The 21,511-nt window shown below is 34.1% G+C and overlaps 1 protein-coding gene across 1 annotated transcript in view; it reads right to left on the bottom strand.

Moving 5' to 3' along the window:
• The window catches only part of LOC100378573 (mediator of RNA polymerase II transcription subunit 13-like), a 73,594-nt gene that overhangs the window by 49,238 nt on the left and 2,845 nt on the right, over window positions 1–21,511 (bottom strand). The window contains exons 3-4 of the mRNA XM_085491004.1: window positions 9,009–9,099; window positions 1,259–1,342 (exon numbers count right to left, since the gene is read on the bottom strand). Of these exons, the coding sequence (XP_085347130.1) occupies window positions 1,259–1,342; window positions 9,009–9,099 (175 nt within the window). The remainder of the gene's footprint in view (window positions 1–1,258; window positions 1,343–9,008; window positions 9,100–21,511) is intronic.

Genomic DNA, 21,511 nt, shown 5'->3' with positions numbered 1-21,511 from the left:
TTAAAGTGAAAAAGTAACTAAAGTAACTTTCGGTCTTGTAACTCGATCTCAATGCTAAGAATGCCCGGTAAGAATGTTACACAAATTATAGTATTTTTCGATCGATTCGCTAACATTGTCTCACCTTCCATTAGCTGTGGAATAATAGCCCTATGTTGCCGACCGCATTATTTACGTGACAGACACTGGCCGGCCCATGTTCGACATACAACAACAAAAATAAAAACAAGACGTCCGAATGAAATTGGTAGGGCAAAATTAGATTGTATGTCGCACCAAAGCGCTACAGAACCGCAGCTAACCTTCCATTATTTCTGAAATCGTGCTGCAGTACGATCAACTTTCCGTTTCTTGGTGCTGTCAGGGTTAGGACACCCATATGTTTCTGGTTCTGAACACGATTTAGCGGTTTCTCCATCTCGTCGTGAAAAATACTCGTCGAGCAGTTGTCTGCTCCTTTTTGACGTAGTCTCCATTTTCAATAAATAAACAAATCACGTGTTTGATAAGGGCGACATGAAACCGTTCCATACTGAGAGTAATGTCGCGGGGTATCTTGAAACACACGTCGACTAAACTACGCATGTGCGATGACACCAAAATAACTTTAGAGTGGAAAAATACATTCAGTGGCAGTTCCGTGTTGATCGCGATCACCATGTAACAATTGTTGCAATCTTAGAAGTAACGGGACATTGTTTAACTTTAAAATGACAATCACACAAACCGTAACACGCGTGATGATCACAGTCGAGTCTTGACAATTAAATGAGGGCGATTTGCAAGGGTATTTTGTACAAAATGTGTTCGTAAATCCTACTAATAGATATTTATTTTGTTCGTAAATCTCGTCCAAATTTCGTAATTTACGACATTTGCGAGCGACAATGAGAGCACAGTAAATGTGAGATGATAAGTACAGACAAAAATAGTACAGATGAAAATGAAATGCCACTGCAGTTTGAAATCTTAACATTCTGCTTGTTGAGTAAAACATCTGGCTTGCATTGTCAATCAACAGTCTTTGGCAGAATTGAGAAGGTGAAACTGTCACCACAACAATAATTTGTTGACTGGTGACACATTTGTTCTATTGCATTGAATATATCCCACCACCATCACTTTCATGTGTTGACAACCTCGAAAGCAACTTTGCATTACCAACTGACTAGTGATACTCTTCATCCTGTTGCTTGGAAACATGTTCTACCAACAAAACCCTTTGTAATGAGAGAATAAGAATGTGTTTTATTATTACCTTCTGTCATCATGCTCACTGTCTTGACCATAGGGACGTACAAACCATTTACCAAGCCGCACAAAGTTTCTACTCAGGAGGCACCTGTGAAGTGTGAAAAGAAGCAAATAATGAAAACAAAATAATACATGAAGGGGAGGAGATATATAAACAAGGGTACACATACACAATTAGATATTTTATGCAGTATCTTCAATTACGTTGAATGAAGAAAATACATTTTATGTCAGATCACAAAAATAGGATGCAATCGTGCATGCATGCATACATCATCAAGCACACTAAACATACATGATGTGAAGTAGAATAAAGTAGACACTGCTATACTCTGAATATAAGACTGCAGTGAAACAAGCTTATCAATCTGCATTTTCACTTTTAAAAATCAAGTCAAGAATAATAAACATGATCCTTTTCTGCTTAGCCCCAAGAGTCATACTGACACTCAGGAAGTGATGGATGATTTGGAGACACAAAATAGGGTACACCACAGAAAATCTGACATTGTGATAATGGTAGACTGATATAGCGTTTCACTAAGACAGTTCACTATAATATTAGGGATCAAAGATCAACATTTATGATGCATAACACACCTGTTTCATTAGCAGTATCTGCGCATGAATCAACATTTATTTCTGTTTTGTAGTTGGCAGAACAATGTGATCTATCAAGCAGCACTGTGCAACACTTGACAATAACTGGAATGTGTTTTGTTTTTTTCATTTTCCATGTATTTACATGTAAAACTATGCAGAAAATGTAATATTGGATTTGCTAACATTAACAATTGCATGTCATGTAGGTCAACCTTATATAAAAGACAAGAACTATGACAGAAAGTTTGATTGGTTTTATTTGAAATTCCAGAGTGGTACACAGAAATCCATTACAATATGTCATTAATACAATCTCTTTATTATTCAATTCAACACTCCAAATGCCAACGACTGACTGCATTCAATATGCCCCATGCAAATACGACAGCATTAAAAAAGCAGTTCAAAGAAATATTAAAAAAACTTTATATCTGAAATGCCACAAGTTATAATAGATAGTTCTTTTTAATAACATTGCCGAATAATCCATGCTTCATCATATCATTTAAGCAACAAGGTCACAACCTAAAATTGTCATGGCAACACAAATCACCTGACATGGGGGCTCCTTGCTTATTGAATCAGTGGAAAGTCAATGTATTATAAACTGAGCAATCTGGCTGCCAGAACACAAATCCTACTACTAGCAATATACTTGTAGTAATCTGGTTGGAAGCATCATTATGCTGTGACTAGCAACATACTTGTAGTAATCTGGTTGGAAGCATCATTATGTTGTAACTAGCAATATACTTGTTTTAATCTGGTTGGAAGCATCATTATGCTGTAACTAGCAATATACTTGTTTTAATCTGGTTGGAAGCATCATTATGCTGTGACTAGCAATATACTTGTAGTAATCTGGTTGGAAGCATCATTATGCTGTAACTAGAAATATACTTGTAGTAATCTGGTTGGAAACATTATGCTGTAACTAGCAATACACTTGTAATCTGGCTGGAAGCATCATTATACTGTAACTAGCAATACACTTGTAATCTGGCTGGAAGCATCATTATGCTGTAACTAGCATACTTGTTTTAATCTGGTTGGAAGCATCATTATGCTGTAACTAGCAATATACTTGTTTTAATCTGGTTGGAAGCGTCATTATGCTGTAACTAGCAATATACTTGTTTTAATCTGGTTGGAAGCATCATTATGCTGTGACTACTACTAGCAATATACTTGTAGTAATCTGGTTGGAAGCATCATTATGCTGTAACTAGCAATATACTTGTTTTAATCTGGTTGGAAGCATCATTATGCTGTGACTAGCAATATACTTGTAGTAATCTGGTTGGAAGCATCATTATGCTGTAACTAGAAATATACTTGTAGTAATCTGGTTGGAAACATTATGCTGTAACTAGCAATACACTTGTAATCTGGCTGGAAGCATCATTATACTGTAACTAGCAATACACTTGTAATCTGGCTAGAAGCATCATTATGCTGTAACTAGCAATATACTTGTTTTAATCTGGTTGGAAGCACCGATACGCTGCAACTAGCAATATACTTGTAGTAATCTGGTTGGAAGCACCGATATGCTGCAACTAGCAATATACTTGTAGTAATCTGGTTGGAAGCATCATTATGCTGTAACTAGCAATATACTTGTAGTAATCTGGTTGGAAGCATCATTATGTTGTAACTAGCAATATACTTGTAGTAATCTGGTTGAAAGCATCAATGCAAAACTACAAGCAATATTTTGGAATCAACAGCATATTTACAAAGGTTTGTCAACATCACAGTCAGCAGTCTTACTATCTGAGCATGGGGGTAAAAGACAGAAGGAGTTACAACTGGTTTTAGCCTATTAAATTTCCTTTGATTCTAGTCGAGTTAATCCTCCTATCTTGTCTGTTTAAAGGTCCATTGAAACCAACGATCATTTCCGACACTAACATTCACTGTCCTCGTAACCAAGGGTGGGTTATTTTTTTTCTTGGTTGCTATGCAGTGTTTTACGAGAATGAGAGTAAATTACTTGCGCAATGCATCAAGAAAGAATGCCATTGTTATGACAAGTTTAATTATGTTCGATTTTTTTAAAAATAGGCTGATCTATCAGTAAGTTGTGTTTTTTTTTTCTGTTTTTTTCGAGGAATTTCTATAGGTTACTTGAACTGCTGTTTTCGGAAGGTTGCACCAAATTGGCCCACTTATGTTTTAGTTAAAATTAATCATTGCTACAGTGTTAAAACTATGTCCCTCCGGAGTACTCTGCGCATGCAGTATTGCAAAACTTCCGAGCACATCTTTTGCTAATATCCAGGTGTAGCGGTTTTCGAGACAAAATATATTCTCTTCAATCACGACTTTTTCAATTTCATTTACTTCTGCAATTGAAACAATCATCGACTTCGCTTTCGCGAACGCGTACACAACTTAAGTTTCAGTGACACCATTTTAAACAATGACCTGTGGCCAGATGTTTTTGAAATATTCCTGAGGACTCCCAAAGTAAGTCTGTAATGCTGACATCAGAATTATCAGCTCTCGTCTGCAGTCCCTTCAAAAGTTAGAAATTTAAAGTTATATTTCAGTGAGTCATTGAAAGGTTTGTTGACGGTAAGCCTAAGGGGTTGCAATCGATCGGTACAATAGGCCAGAACAGACACAGTCGCAATGTTGTTGTTGTGTAGTTTTATCAAAAAATCTTTACATCAATGTGCTGTGAGTATATCAAACATTGCCAGGGCTTTTTGTTTTTTGGGTAACCGCAGCTTCTGGCGCGACGATGTCACATACGGAATGATAAAGTGTCTAAATACCGATGCATTGTTTTCCGTATTTTTTACTTGGCAAAATGGTTGCCGTGCTGAGTGTGAACTGCAGTAATAATAGCGATAATCCTTGGACGTGTGATAGCTACTGGAAGTGTAACACTCGTTTTTAATGTGTGAATTAGTAACAGTCATTAAATAATAAAGTTTAAATAATTCGTCTGCGAGGAAACCTGAATTAGACGAAATTTGCTCACACACGAAAATTTCATTGCGTGAAAATGTTATTTTGTTTGATGCTAGATTAACAAACATTATAATCACCGAGTAAATGGCGGGAATGATCATGGAACCTTTGATCTTAAGGTAGCGGGACTATTATTTTCATACTTGTTTTCATCTTCTAATTGTGACTAAATGACTATAAATAGACCCAGGAAAGTATATATTTTTAGAATCGCCAGACTTCCAGCTTTTCACAGGTGTATTTTGCATGCTCGTATCTGCATTCTACGACACGTTACTCAACCAAAGGTGAAAAATTACTTTTTCTGTAAAAAAAATAATTACGCATTTATGCTGGCGATAAGACGTATTTTTTTCACTTTTCCTAGTTGTTCAATAGTCTGGTAAATTGAATGTGTCTGGTCAGTTTTTTTCAAGCAACGTGTTTAAAAAAATAGTGTGCTGAATTTCAATTACTGTTTTAGTCGCATTGCCCCCAACTCAAACCACAACTCGTTGGTAAATAATCGCTGAAAGAGTTTGTCTGGACACATTCAAGTTCCTCTCACTGTCACCTTAAAGCTGTGAAAATTTGGTGTTAATCCGACGATAATAAGTATACAATATTTTTTGTTAAAGACCTTGTATTTTGAAAAACATAAACTCCTAGAAAACGTCCATGAAGTAACAGCAAAGATTTTCAAGCTTGTTCATTGGCGCAATCAATTTGTTTTCCCATCAAGGTTTGTTTTACCATGTGTAGGGACATTCAATATGTATAAGGCTATTGGAAACCAAAAAAATAAAGGAATGGGATAGTTATAATTGGATAAATTCGGCATATGAAAACACCAAAATCAATGATTTTTTTTCAGTGGCTGTGTGACCTTGTGTCTGACACATTCATATGCAAATGACTAATCTGTGAAACAAATAGGGGCGGAGACAAACCACTCAAATGTTTGGAAACACTAATTGTGTGTAAGTAAGCTACTGATAACACATCCTAACATTGCTTTGTCTTGAGTTTATCTTTGAAACTTATAGGCACACGGATTAAACCTGTGTTGTTGATTTTGGAAAACACTACTGAGGCTGCCTTGCTTCCCTTCAGAAAATCTACATTTTAACCAACTTACATGACATTGTATGTTATGTAGACTTTATCACATGAAAGTTTATAGTGCATTTCATCAATTAATAAATAAATGTGAAAATCGTAATTTTCAACACAAATAATAGTCTTGCTACCTTAAACCAGTTGTAACTCCTTCTGTCTGTTACCACCTACATGTATGTAAAAGAAGTCTTACTTTCCTTTCAATCTCGTTTAATCACTATCATGTTCAACTGACGGAGCTTTTTCTAATTATCATCATCCTGTTCAATTGAATTTCACTGAGTTCAAGTTATTATTTTCACTAAATAGTAACATTTTACACATTACGTATTTTGCTTGTTTTTAAACCAAATAAACATAATTTTCCATTCCAGTAGGGTTTATTTTGTGAAAGAACACAAAAGCTAAATTTTGCTTTAAATCTATATTGGATTAAATACAATGACTTGCTCTATCAATGTTTTTTTAGCAATATTATGACATAGAAACTGTCAAGTTTTTAGTGACTGTGTGGGATATAATTAAATGTTGGAGAGTATTCAGCATGATAATGTGCTACCTACAAGTACAGACAATCTGATCAAAGCATGTCAGAGAAATTGTGAAGTCAACATAGTCATCTGTCAGCCATTTTTATTCAAATCACAAAGCAAATTGACAAGGATCAAAGCCATAATACATCAGTAACATCATCAAAGACATGCCGAGAAATCAGTCTAGGCATGTCAGACAAATGACGTCAGATGGAAAGAAACCAACACTTAAATCCCCATTCTGGACTTTATCAGACTTGGATTAAATATCATTAAGTTAATATTAGCAAGTACGGTATATGGTGAAGACACTACTCATTAATGAGTAATGAAGGCAGAGATACACACACCTATTGTATACTAACATGCTTACATGGACAGCTACACAGTAGAGCAGTTTAATGACGAAAGCAAATAATTAGGTTATGACCCTATTTCAGAATGTACTTAGATCCACGCCCCAATAAATGTTATTAACCAGTTACATAACAGGGAAGCTGTCAATCAATAAGACAGCACCATGGAATCCTGGGATAGCATTGTCTACATTCATTGAGTTTCAAGCTGTATATAGGAGAAATAATTGGGACGACATTCAAGAGGTCGTTCACATCGGATTTTTCTTTCACAAATACATTTACTTGTATAGTTAAAGATAAACAACTAGCAGCAATGCATCTCAGCAGAACACAATTACACTGAACACGTCAGTAGTGAGACACAACCACACTGAACACGTCAGTAGTGAGACACAACCACACTGAACACGTCAGTAGTGAGACACAACCACACTAAACACGTCAGTAGTGAGACACAACCACACTGAACACGTCAGTAGTGAGACACAACCACACTAAACACGTCAGTAGTGAGACACAACCACACTAAACACGTCAGTAGTGAGACACAACTACGCTGAACACGTCAGTAGTGAGACACAACCACACTAAACACGTCAGTAGTGAGACACAACCACACTAAACACGTCAGTAGTGAGACACAACTACACTGAACACGTCAGTAGTGAGACACAACCACACTGAACATGTCAGTAGTGAGACACAACCACACTAAACACGTCAGTAGTGAGACACAACCACACTAAACACGTCAGTAGTGAGACACAACTACGCTGAACACGTCAGTAGTGAGACACAACCACACTGAACACGTCAGTAGTCAGACACAACTACACTGAACACGTCAGTAGTGAGACACAACCACACTGAACACGTCAGTAGTGAGACACAACCACACTGAACACGTCAGTAGTGAGACACAACCACACTGAACACGTCTGTAGTGAGACACAACCACACTGAACACGTCAGTAGTGAGACACAACCACACTAAACACGTCAGTAGTGAGACACAACTACACTGAACACGTCAGTAGTGAGACACAACCACACTGAACACGTCAGTAGTGAGACACAACTACACTGAACACGTCAGTAGTGAGACACAACCACACTAAACACGTCAGTAGTGAGACACAACTACACTGAACACGTCAGTAGTGAGACACAACTACACTGAACACGTCAGTAGTGAGACACAACTACACTGAACACGTCAGTAGTGAGACACAACCACACTGAACACGTCAGTAGTGAGACACAACCACACTGAACACGTCTGTAGTGAGACACAACTACACTGAACACGTCAGTAGTGAGACACAACCACACTAAACACGTCAGTAGTGAGACACAACCACACTAAACACGTCAGTAGTGAGACACAACTACACTGAACACGTCAGTAGTGAGACACAACCACACTGAACACGTCTGTAGTGAGACACAACCACACTGAACACGTCAGTAGTGAGACACAACCACACTAAACACGTCAGTAGTGAGACACAACCACACTAAACACGTCAGTAGTGAGACACAACCACACTAAACACGTCAGTAGTGAGACACAACCACACTAAACACGTCAGTAGTGAGACACAACTACACTGAACACGTCAGTAGTGAGACACAACCACACTGAACACATCAGTAGTGAGACACAACCACACTGAACATGTCTGTAGTGAGACACAACTACACTGAACACGTCAGTAGTGAGACACAACTACACTGAACACGTCAGTAGTGAGACACAACTACACTGAACACGTCAGTAGTGAGACACAACTACACTGAACACGTCAGTAGTGAGACACAACTACACTGAACACGTCAGTAGTGAGACACAACTACACTGAACACATCAGTAGTGAGACACAACTACACTGAACACGTCAGTAGTGAGAACCATACATTTACCGTACTTATGTGCATGCACTACTAACAAAATAGGTTATGCAAGGAAAGGAAACAAAGTACAACATATTCAAATTCATCAAAACTGCAGACACACAAAGTATGTACCATATTTGTTCCTTTAGAAGCATATTTCCAACAGAAGCAAATATAAACCAAAAATATTACCTAACACCACCATAATTTATATATTAGAACATGTGCTACTAATAGAGCAAATACGGTACACATTTTAGTAGCAACTATTAATTATACTAACCTTTCTAGTAAGTTATGTAATGCTTTAAAAAGAAGCGTCCTGCATTCATAAGTCAGACCTTGATCCCAGGTTCCTTCCAAAGGCTCATTCACTGTAAAGGATAAAAAAGAATAATTGTGATTAACAAATAATCTTGAGTATAGTGCAGATGGGATCTGTTATATTAATGTATTAATTATAGGTAACATAGAAACACCTACATCATATACATGTATAAGAAAGTGTTATACACATGTACAAACTAAAAGAGTTTTGTTTACTTTAAAGTAATATTTAATCACTTTTGTATAAAAAATCCCTTGGTGCTACTGTATTGTTATTGTAAGGTCTTCCTTGATTACACATGGTCAATTCCACATATGGCATAATTATTGATCAACAATATATCCACATATGGCATAATTATTGATCAACAATATATCCACATATGGCATAATTATTGATCAACAATATATCCACATATGGCATACTTATTGATCAACAATACATTTCAGGAAAACTTGGCAATTTAGAACTAAATTTACTTTCCTTAGTACCTAGACAGATTTTAGTAAAAACACTTTCTCGATCAATAATAACCAAAAAACCGAAAGATTGCTACGATTTCCAGATGCTATTTACTGAAACAATTCTACTTTTCTTACGTCTCTCAATAACACAAAGGCTATTTGAGTGAAGGCTTTGAAGTTATTACCCAGTCCAACAGGACTAACTTACACTGGTGAGTCTCCACAAAAAAACCCAACATACAATGAAAAAAGTGGTATGAATTCAACACAATGAATGGCCATCACAGTGCGTCACACATGATTGCAACCACAGGTCATGACCTCATATGATTGATTCTGCATGCCACACGCTACTATGTAACTGTTCCATACAGCTTCATAATGGTATTTTTTTTACCGTCTCCATAGCTATCTGGACACTCAAACCATATGGTATTTTGTGGAATATAAACGCAAATCATGTCAACATTTTATTAGACAACAGAAAGATGATCACCCCTGAATCTCCGAATCTTCACTTTCTGCTATTCAAGATGATTCAAGATTTTCTATACTTTTCACTGACATTAAGGGTAAGAGGTGTAAGTGAAAACTATTCACGAATAAAACTCACTGTTATCAGAGAACCACTCACCGTGAAATGTCTAGTGCTTGCATAAAAGAAGAGACCTGTTGGTCTGCTCTACTGCTCTAATCTGTAAACTTACTGAATTTGATACTATGACATAATTACTAGCAAATATAGGTGCAGAGTTTCATTCTTTTTTTTAAATCAAGTCACCCTAAAGCAGCCCACTCAAAAATATGACAGACATTTTAAAGAGGGAGTTTTTGTTCTAAAATTATAGAAATATTCTTGACAAAATGGAAAATAGATATCACTACATTAATCAGAAAGAAGTAACCCCAAATTTTAAAAGCAATTATATATTTATGTTAAGAAATACAACATAAGCCCCCTTTCTGAACAGTCTGTCCACAACATGGGTTAATAATAATATTAATAATCAATAGTGATAAAACATACACTCAACAAGTTCACCCGGATGCTCGCTATATTGTTTCTAGAAAAGATTACAATACAATGTAAAGAAATAAATAGCCAGAGGTTATGTTTCAACCAAAGCTATAACAGTAAAAGTAATACTATAAAATGTGAGTCACTACTCATGAAATCTGGTCAAAGGTTGTGACCTTTGCAGTCTATCGGGCAATAGGAATTAAGAAACCATCTTTAGCAAGAAAATACAATACGGGTATGTGAAATGTTTGAAGGCACCGAAATAATGAATAATTGAAGCTTATTAACATACATTATATATATATACTAATACCACAAGGAAGTTGATAACAAAATGAATGGACAAACAACTTTGTAGTTGAACAGGAAAATGCCCTTGAAATGAGACAGAAAATCCAACTACAGACTGTGTTCAGCAGCAGTTTGCTCTCTACAGTTTTAATTAATCAAAGATCTCAGATTTAAAGCACCAGGCAGGAATAACAATCAATCAAATACGCTACAAGTAATGTATATATACCCAGTGCCCGTTAATTCGTTGCCGTATAGACCTGTGAAAAAGACGGAAAACTGAAATTGTGACAAATGATAGTTGGCTTCAAAGTCCTGGTATTTTTTTAACCCTCACTTACTCAACATTTTTTAGTTTTGTTAAACAGAATATTAAAGTTTACAAATTGAATTGAAATGTAATATCTAAATACTTTAATATTCATTTTTTAACCACTATCATTTTTTTGCAATTTAAACATGAGTGAATTTGTGGAAGTGATGTAAAAAATCGCTGTGACTCGCTGTGTAAAAGATTCTAATTAAATGTTACTATAGTTTTGTCTTTTTTCCTACTTGTGTAGTAACTATGACAACTACAATGTATGAGAGTTAGTTACTGCTTGGAAAGATTATCGTATCACTTATATTTCATGTCTTGTTTACTGTAAAATACTTACAATTTGTTTTCACTATTTTTGCTGAAGGAATTATTGAGTGTAAATAAAATCTAGCGAATATACTTTTTTTTCCTATATTTTACAATCAGTTCATCAAAAATAAATTCCATACAAAACACCCAAAAAGTCTTTTCAGCGAAAATTAATTCTAGCTAAAATAAAGAGTTTGAGCTGTGACACAAATGAACCATAAAATACAGTAAAATGTCTAATTATAAGGCTGAAACCTAATTTAAAATGTAAAACACAAAGAGAGGAAGCAACTTATATTAAAGTCCAGAAAGCTCGAAAAGTAAATCAGGTGTTAGCACCTGTATGAAATGAGATACTAAATTATTCATCCAAAAGTGTCATCATAATTTCATTATAAAACATCCAGAAAATGAACGCTAAATAAAAAATATTTCTCTTCCAAGGCCAGCAAATTCAGTCACATGTTCTGAAAATTGCAACTTTGATTGAATTGAGCATTCTGAGAAGCAAAAAATTAATGTGCATCTGTTTGAGATAACTCTTCTCCACTTTCAAATAGGCAGCAATCGCCACATGAGGCTGTTTAAGTTATGCGTGTGTGACAAGATATATTGCAGGATTTACAATGCCGTGGACTGAAAAATTAGTTTTTCTGGTAATTATAAATAACAGTCAATGTTCTGTTCATTGATATTATTTTCATTAGCTTTTTGACTTAAAAAATCAATGAATTTGTAGGACAGATGAGCTGATTAGCGCATTTCAAAACCATGCTGCATATCACTGAATAAAATGGATAACAAAAAATGAAACCAAAAATATTGTTCCTTTAATTTCCTTATAAAGTAAGGAAGCGACTTATATTGAAGTAGTTTGCTTGTGATATGAACGACTTCATAATCAACAAAAAAGGCAAGTAGAATATTGTAGTGAACTTTGTTTTTCAAAATATTAAAGGGGCACCTCCCAGTTAAGATTAATTTCACAACAAACTTACTTTCTGGATTAAAATAACAATGGATAACAAAAGATAGATTAACATTGTAAACAACATAAACAATAGTGTCCATGATTCTTTGGTGCAATCCCTGGGATTGAGCGGTTCCCCTTTAAAATTGAGAGTAACAGTCACATTACACCACTGTGCCATGCTAACAAATCATACATGAAACCCTACCAGTAATGCTACCCTAAAATGACAATATCCCATGATGCTCTTCAACATAAATTATGTTTTAAGAATAACTTATAAAATTAATTACCTCAACATCAATTTGAAATGTTTGACACATGAAATCATAAATAAAATTGGTTGAATGGTAAATTCTCTTGCAAGTAATTAGATGCTTTTCCTCAGTGCATCGTTCAACTAAATTGACCAATCATGAGCATGGAGTGGATAATTCACAATAATTAGTTGCTACAGTTTAAATACATTACAAAGTCCTGGAGAAAGTCAACAGTTTTTAACATCCAAGAAAAACATAACTATATAGCAGGAAAATGTAATAGTTATTGTAATCATATAAAATCAGAGATAACAATTATATTTGTTATATTTCCATAACAACAATGTCACCGATGTATGTTTTGAATTGTGTTCTCAAAACAAATCCTCGGGTACAACTATGAATTTGAGATATTACAAATCTTATCCAAGCCAAAAAAACTAAAATTATCCAATGACAACTAAAAGCTATCCAATGACTGTAACCAAGACTACCTAACAAAGTCTCAACAACTAGTGAATATTTCTTAGTGTACCCACTCAGTGTGTGACACATTCACGAAGCACCAATTCAACCTCTTATTGGTGTTGAAATTATGACCTGTCCAACCATCACATTACCATTACGACAATCAATCTGCTATATTGCATTCAAATCTGTGAGTTTTTTAATATTTTTATGTCCCCCAATTTGGGTGTCAATCAGGTACAAAAAATATTAACATTTCTTTATACATTAAAAAAACTGAAGAAAACAAAAAAACAATTGTTGATGAACTTATAATGGAGCACTGTCTTATACTTTGCATATTGGTATGACTGGACTGTATGTAGACTAAATAAATTTAGTAATAGATTCTGAAGTATAAGTGAATCAATGCAATATACTGTAAAGTGTTATCCTTTTCCGGAATGTTCTTTCCCACTTACAGATATTTATCATAACATGACATCACGATAAAATTGCAATAAGCATCAAATTTGAAAGGTCAGGTGGAAAATACTATCATCAATATTAACCAGAATTTAGGATGGTAGTGAAAAGAAAGAGACAAAACGCTGCTTGTTTTAAGAGTTAGAGATGACACTGTCATAAAAACCTTTCTTTGAAGGTGGAGACATTATAAAATAAGGACATACTTGTAAGTTGAATATTGAATGAGTAAATCAACTGAAATGATGCTACTTGTCAATAACGATAAAGATATGTTATAAATATTATAAGAAAATCAGCATACATAATACATACGGTAAGACCAGACTACCTGTAACATACTGTAAAATACTTAATTTTACCTAGAAATAGAATTAGTTTTCACTGAGAAGACATTTTGGCTATTTTGTATGAAGTTTATTTTTAATTATTTTTGAGGAGTTGAATGTATTTTCACTGGGTTATAATCTCACTGGATCATTCCTTCAGCCAAAAATAAATTCCAAGTGAAAATAAATACATATAAACGCTGAATTTATTGTGTGCTGTATGGCTTCAAATAGTAGACATTCCCTATAGTGTACCTATATATTAATTCAATAAAGCAATTAAATCTGTTGGCCTTGAAAATGGATGACCTTTGAACTTAGAAGTTCAAATCCTGTCATTATTTCTCATCCTACTGTGACCCTCTTTCACACACACACATGGTTGTCAGGTTCAAAAACACTGCTTGTTCCCTTTAAAAAATGAAATTATTGATAAAAATGTCAACAAATTCTGTCAGTTGAATTAAAGAATCTGGGAATAAAAGAAAATGAAAATCATCACGACAATGAAATATTTGGTTAATTATTAGTAGTAGTGTTTTTTTTTTTTTTTTTTTTTATGGTCATCTGTTATTTTAATCAAATCTTTTGTTCAATGTTGTCATAATAACACAGGATTCCACTTCCTAACTGCAACAGTGTTTGAGATATGACAGTTATGCATATTAATGAGCTCACATGACCATATATGGTCATTTGTTATTTTAATCGAATCTCTTGTTCAAGGTTGTCATAATAACACAGGATTCATCATCCTAACTACAACAGTGCTTGAGTTATAACAGTTATGCATATTAATGAGGTTAGAAGCCCCCACCCCATGGGTGCCCAGCCACGTGGCCTAACAGTGTGCTATTGGGGCAAAATGATGCATCTGATGACACAAATGCACATACAAAATTTGAAAGAAATCAGACTAATACAAAACATGTAGTTGCATAATTTCTATTTTCACAAAATCCAAGATGGCGGCCAAACCACGTGACTGATCAAAATAATATTATTTTTCTCATATGGAGCTAAGGACAGGCATAGTAAATAAAAAAACATCTGGTAGATTGGTTGAATCATCTCTGAGAAACAAATGCCCAAACTTTTGGTCAATTTTGCTTAAAATCCAAGATGGCGGCCAAACCACGTGACTGATCTGAAATCTTTTTTAGGTTTCTGAAAGGGCTTGATACACAGATGCCATGAAGCAAAATTGAAAATATTCCCTCAAGTGTTGCCAGAGTAAAAAACTACTTCCTGTTTAGAAGAAATCCAAAATGGTGGCCAAACCACGTGACCAATCGTAATAATTTTATCAAACCTAAATGGGACTCATATATAGAAGCTAAATACAACACATGAGAGGATTCTGCTAGGTGGTTCTGAAGAAGAAGATTTTTAAGTGTTTTTTGCCGTTTTTAGGAAAAACAAAATGGCGGGAAAAGTCACATGACCGCTAAAGTTTTTATTGCTGATATCTATTACACATGAGTTGTCCTATATACCATAAAAAAAAAAAAAAAAAAAAAAAAAAAAAAAAATCTAGACGCCTAGACCCTCAGAAAGTGGTCAAACAGCCACTTCCGGTTTTATTTCAATTCAATATGGCTGCCAAACTAATTGACCAATCAAAATTCTGAAAGCATGTTGCACCAGTTCACAATAGGGACTATCAGTATAGATCATTATCAGACCATTCCGTTCAGCAGTTTTCCCAAACGGCTTGACGAAAAAAGTTACTGAAGAAAGAAAGAAAGAAAGAAGAATTAAAGCCGCAAGCGGCGTCACCGGGGCCCAAGCTGATAAGATTCTGTTTCATAATTAATGAGGTCACATGTTAGACAATCAGCTGCAGGTAGATTGTATTATCAGTAACATGAGGTCGAAATGAAGTTGGTACCATGTATTTACCTGGTTTGGTTATCGAAATATGGTTTTCAGGATATATAATGAGCCATGTTCTTATGCACAATAATGAGATTTCATAATCATATATAGCCATTTCTAATGTCAGTTACATCTTTCATTCAATGTCTTCATAATGACACTACTTACATGTCCTGCTCTGCGATAGTGTTTCAGATATGACTGCTATGTATATTAATGAGTTCACATGACCATATATGGTCATCTGTTATATGTTAGTAGTAGTGTTACTAAAAGGACCTAAAGAAAAAATTTAAATAGATTCTGCAGACAACCCAGCCATGAATATTTTAAAATACAAGGCCAATTGTGTAAGAGAAATTTAATTGTCAGTACAAGACATATATTATGTAAACCAACATTATGTTCCCAATATTATAGCACAATTTTAAATTAAAAGCCCCAACCCCAAAATAATGACGCTAAAAGTCAATGAATTGAAGAAAAAAAAATTATAAAAAAAATATAATATGATGCCTGTGTAACAATTTTAATAATAATAGACATATGGCCATGAAATGAGTTACTAAAGTAGACAAAGAGTGTAGATTGGTGGTTTATTTACTAAATAGCCGAATCCCATATTGCACTAAGGAAATTCCACCTGACAAACCCAATGTAAAATTCAATTTATAGCTGTTCTTTTAACAGCACTATTTTAAATATGGCAACCTTCAGTGATTGTTCATCCATCACTCTATATCAATGTTGTATGTAGAAAATTTACATACAGTCAAAATGACCTCAATTTACATGTTGCAGTTCCATCGAAATTAAAAGCAATTATCTGTAAATTTAACATAAGGCATTTGTAGGGTTTCTCCTCAGGCAAAGGAATTAAGTCATAATTTGACAAAATACATTTGGTCAAGGACAAAGATGGCAGCCATACAATTGTAGTCTGCTATCTATTATCCTATGCATGCCTCATACACTAATTTGATTTCTATTATCATAAGATGAATTGGTAATAACATATACTGGGGTCACTGTCAGCATTTGGCATACTGCACAACCCTGTATTTCAGTCACCTTCATATAATATTTTTAAAATGAACTTTCAGCTTGCATTTTTTTTAACCAAAAGCTATGTTTCTAATTGTCATCAACAATGCCTCATCTGTGTCATCTATCAACTCTGAACACAGCTATTGAGACACACAGCTGGACTAACTAAATTAAATATAAAACAGATTTTCCTGCTGAAAAAAGAATATATATTCTCACACCAGACAGTTTTATATATTTATTGATTTATTTAGACTTAGCCTTCTATGACCAGGGATTATCTGGTAAAATCTACAGTTATATTAACATTATCTATAAAAAAAAAAGACAGAAATATTTATTTTTAATAAATAGATCAATAACAAAAATAAAAATCTGTATACCAACCAATGTAACAATAAACAGACACATGTAAGTTGCAATATAATTTCATGACCCTGTGCATGCCTTCAAACCCAATTTACAATTATACACCATGCAAAGCTTTACTGGAATTTTTGTCAAATTTGTGATAGTAATCCATGATTTGTTATTCAAGGAAACACATCCAGGGGAACAATCTTAATCCTAGATGGTTGATTGTAACTTTACATCACTGTATATTTTCAACTTACATTTAATTCTATAGAATTCAACAAACAAACACAGATGTAGACAATTAAGTAAACAAATATTCCAGGCAATATGTACACAGAAAATAGCACACACATGCAAATATTTTTTCCTGATATGACCAGATAAAAACTACGATAAACACTCATCCTAAACCAGTACGGAAACAAATTCTTTCATCTGCTAAAAATAGTGTATGAACACTAGAATGCGATTTCCCTCTGAATCAACAACCCTGTGTAAGTCCAGCTTGAATAGTTTAGAAAAAGAATTTTGTTTACAGGTCAATTGTTGCTTTCAGTGCATCTCAATCACATCATCGTTTTTGACAGTCACCTGCATAGCCATTAATCAAATTCAATACAGCCACCTTCCGCATCAATTCGCATTAATCCTGTCATTTCAAATAGCACTTGTCTTTTTATAAGATGGCTAGACAATATTTTTTTTAACTCAAGAATTTAGTAATAACATTTTTATCAAAATACAATTTTTTTTAATGCATATTAAATGTTACAAAATAATTGAATGCAAAGTATAGGAGCAATAGAACCATAGCAATACCACGACATAACAAACATGTAACAATATAAATGTAAACTCTCTCACAACCATTTTGAGATTTCTACAGCAAAAATATCTGCTCTATGATTTGAGGTGTGAGTAACAGCAAGTCATCAATATTGTAGGGGAGCAAGGGCAATGGCATAAATTATTTAGAAATGGAGTATTTCCTTGGAATTTTATCATGGCAACTATGACTCAAGGTCCAGTAAATCCTATGTATTGAAATATAGCAATGGATAGAAACTACCAGCACCCACCTCTACAACCTAACACTGTGCTGTTATGTGCTGCATTCAAGTTTGAATGTCATGATATACACCATCAAGCATCAAATTTAAAATAGAATGTTTAACAAATTAACCTAAACACACATTTTAACACAAGACTAATACATTTTAACACAAGACTAGTTGAAAACCAGGCAACACAACTGATATACTTGCATTAGCAACAATAACAGACTAAGCAAGAGTTCTCAGCTTGGCAGATTAGATTATAAGTGCCATCAATTCGTTATGAATACAAGCACTGATCAATTCTATATATGGAGTCCATAACACTATGCAGTAACTGCTGCAACAACTCTATTTTAGCAATATCCATTCATAATGAATTGTGATTATTCGACAATTACGTTGTTAAACCACCATGCACTGAATGAATTCTGCTTGTGTTCTCATACCCCCAGACAAAATCCTGCCATTACATATATTTGTATAAATGCACAATGCTAGGTGAAGGGTATCTTAGTCCACTTATCAGTGCTGATCCACCAAGCATGGCAACTGAATAGCTACTTTGATTGTCTGAATAAAAAAAAAAGCAACCACTTTTTAAAATCATGGTGAATGCACGTCTTTTTCAATCATGTGCAAAGTACAAATAGTTAATGCAGTCAAATTACAAAAGCATATGAAAGGGCAACAGAAAAAGATTATCAATTTTTGATAGTAGTGAATGTAACATCTGCTGACAGTCAGATGTTTTGCATGGATGAATGTGGCAGACAAGTTTTAGCTTGAGCTGCAGTTATTTGATCACACCATGTATGATGTTCTAGGAAGTTGCGAGTACCTGCTCATAAATATGCCTAAAACAAACTACAATGTAAATTTTAACACCGTCCTTTAAGGTAAAATGTTTATTTTTACATGTGCACATATTTTAGTGAATTAGCAGTGTCAAAATTGGTCTAGTATTAGTTAACAGTATGAAAACTTTTTTGGTTCACTGTCCAACATTTTAGCTACTATTTATATTGCCAATTTTTCTAGACATCAAAATGTAGCTTATAATACCAGTAAATCTTTTTTCACCATATGTCACAAAGCACAACTTTTGAGATGCAATGGTAAATGTCCTAAAACAACTCATGCATGCGTATAGTGACCCCCATATTTTTATTCCATTTTTCTGTATTTCTGTAACATGATATATCGAACATAAGAAAGCAACAATATCTTTACTCTTGTGTAGCATTCTACCTAGAGTATATTTGACTACTTTCCTTGTTTCTGGTGAAAAGACTTTTGTAAAAAAAGGAAAAAGAAACAAATGAATATATGCTTGACTGAAAGTTTATTTTAAAAAAAATATAACAAAAATGGGTAAACAAATTTATAAACTTATCGGTGGTCAAAACATCAAATGTGTGGTAACTCATGGCCGAGACGTCATGTCTAATTGACCAACGATTCATAAGAGGCATTTTATAAAATCATGATAAAAATATCACTTATTAGTAGAACGGAATCAGCACAAAATCAAAGTCTACAATGTATTGTGTGACAAGCTTGACAATGCAATACATGCAAAGAAAATAAATTGTGGGTCTTTGAATTGAGAACTAGAAAGCTTTTCAGTGTTTGACCTGGAAATACATCCATGTGGAGTGATAAACCAAAATATACAACAGTCCAGTTAACAGTCACAAAAATCAAAATAATTATTTACACTCTTATTTAAATGCAAATCAATTCTTAAACATTTCTTTTCATGTTGTACAAAGGTTGAAATGTAGACATTAATTTAATTCCCCAAATAGTTAGGTCAGCAATAACAATATGCGTTTTTTATTAGAAGTTTGTTTAAGCATCTTTTTTAGCAGTTATTTTAGAATGAAATACAGCATCATCTAGTCTATGCACAACACTAATCATTTGAAATTTGAATATTGCTACTATATAATTACATGACATGTACAAATATTTTGAAATTTTCAAAAATAATTACAAATTAAATGCATAGATCCAATTGCATACTGTACCAATAAACAAGACCATCTAAAAAACGAGCCAGAATTGAATTGAACAAATTATGCAAATTGCAGAACATGTTGAAAATGGCAAACTTGGATTTACCCGTTCATGCAAGTCAACATGATAAAGATCAATAATCATAATCTCCAAATGTCACAGACATCATTTTATTATTTTTTAGTCCAAGAGTGTTGTAAGGTTAGCAATTTTGTGTATAATCCCACACCTGATTATATTTGTTTACAATAGATAGTCCAGTAGTTTATCAGAACTTAAAACCATGAATAAGTTGTCAGAAAAGCCTGTGGTGACTGACAAAACTTAAAAACTGTCATATCTTGACAAATAGATTTTCTATAACAATCATCCTCTTTATTTTTTTAAAATATAATTCCTGACTTTGTTTCATCAAGTTCCCCAAAAAACGCAAAGAAATTGAACGATTCATGTTTTACCTCTCCCCCTAGAGTGAGTCCCACGTTGCAATACACTGCAATACACGTAAAGTAATAGCATGTTTATTCAAAACAATTTGGTCAATGCCCCAAGTTTATTTTGTCTACAAAAAAATATTTCAATAAATTTCATAAAAATGTATTGATTAACTTACCGGGTAATAGGTAATATCACCACGAAAACTTTCATATAATTTAGAGATTGAAAATAAACTGAGATGAACACCAGAGTAATATTGAACCTCAACTCATCCATGTTAACCATCAATAACCATGGCAATACTAGACTAATGGTACAGACGACTGGCGGGCAGAGACAGCTAATGCAACTGAATCACTTAGGGTGGAGACACTGGCATCAATTCTGCCATCAGACAAATCATAGACTAAAATAATCATGAATATGTAAAAAATTCCATGAAAATCCCCTTTTTTACGGTTCAATATGAAACAGGTACTATATTGTCAGTTATTTATGAGACATCCGCTTACAAAACTATATTGTCAGTTATTTACAATACATTCACTGGCAGTTGTTGACAATAAAAAAACACCTGCAAAACAAGTTCATTTTTGATTGAAGGCAATTAATTAATATGCCTAGCTTAAACATGTGCAGTTAAGGTTTCAGCACATTCGTTGTAATGCATAAAAAAACAGAACAGCGGACAACACAAAGACTGCATCCAAACAACACTAATGTGAATAATGCAGAGACAAAAGTGAAAATTTAACCTTTTGT

This window comes from Saccoglossus kowalevskii, chromosome 16, assembly GCF_978046115.1.
Source record: "Saccoglossus kowalevskii chromosome 16, keSacKowa6.1, whole genome shotgun sequence".
NCBI lineage: Eukaryota > Metazoa > Hemichordata > Enteropneusta > Harrimaniidae > Saccoglossus > Saccoglossus kowalevskii.
The sequence above is the reverse complement of the archived record's forward strand: the minus strand, read 5'-3'. Positions and strand labels throughout refer to the sequence as shown.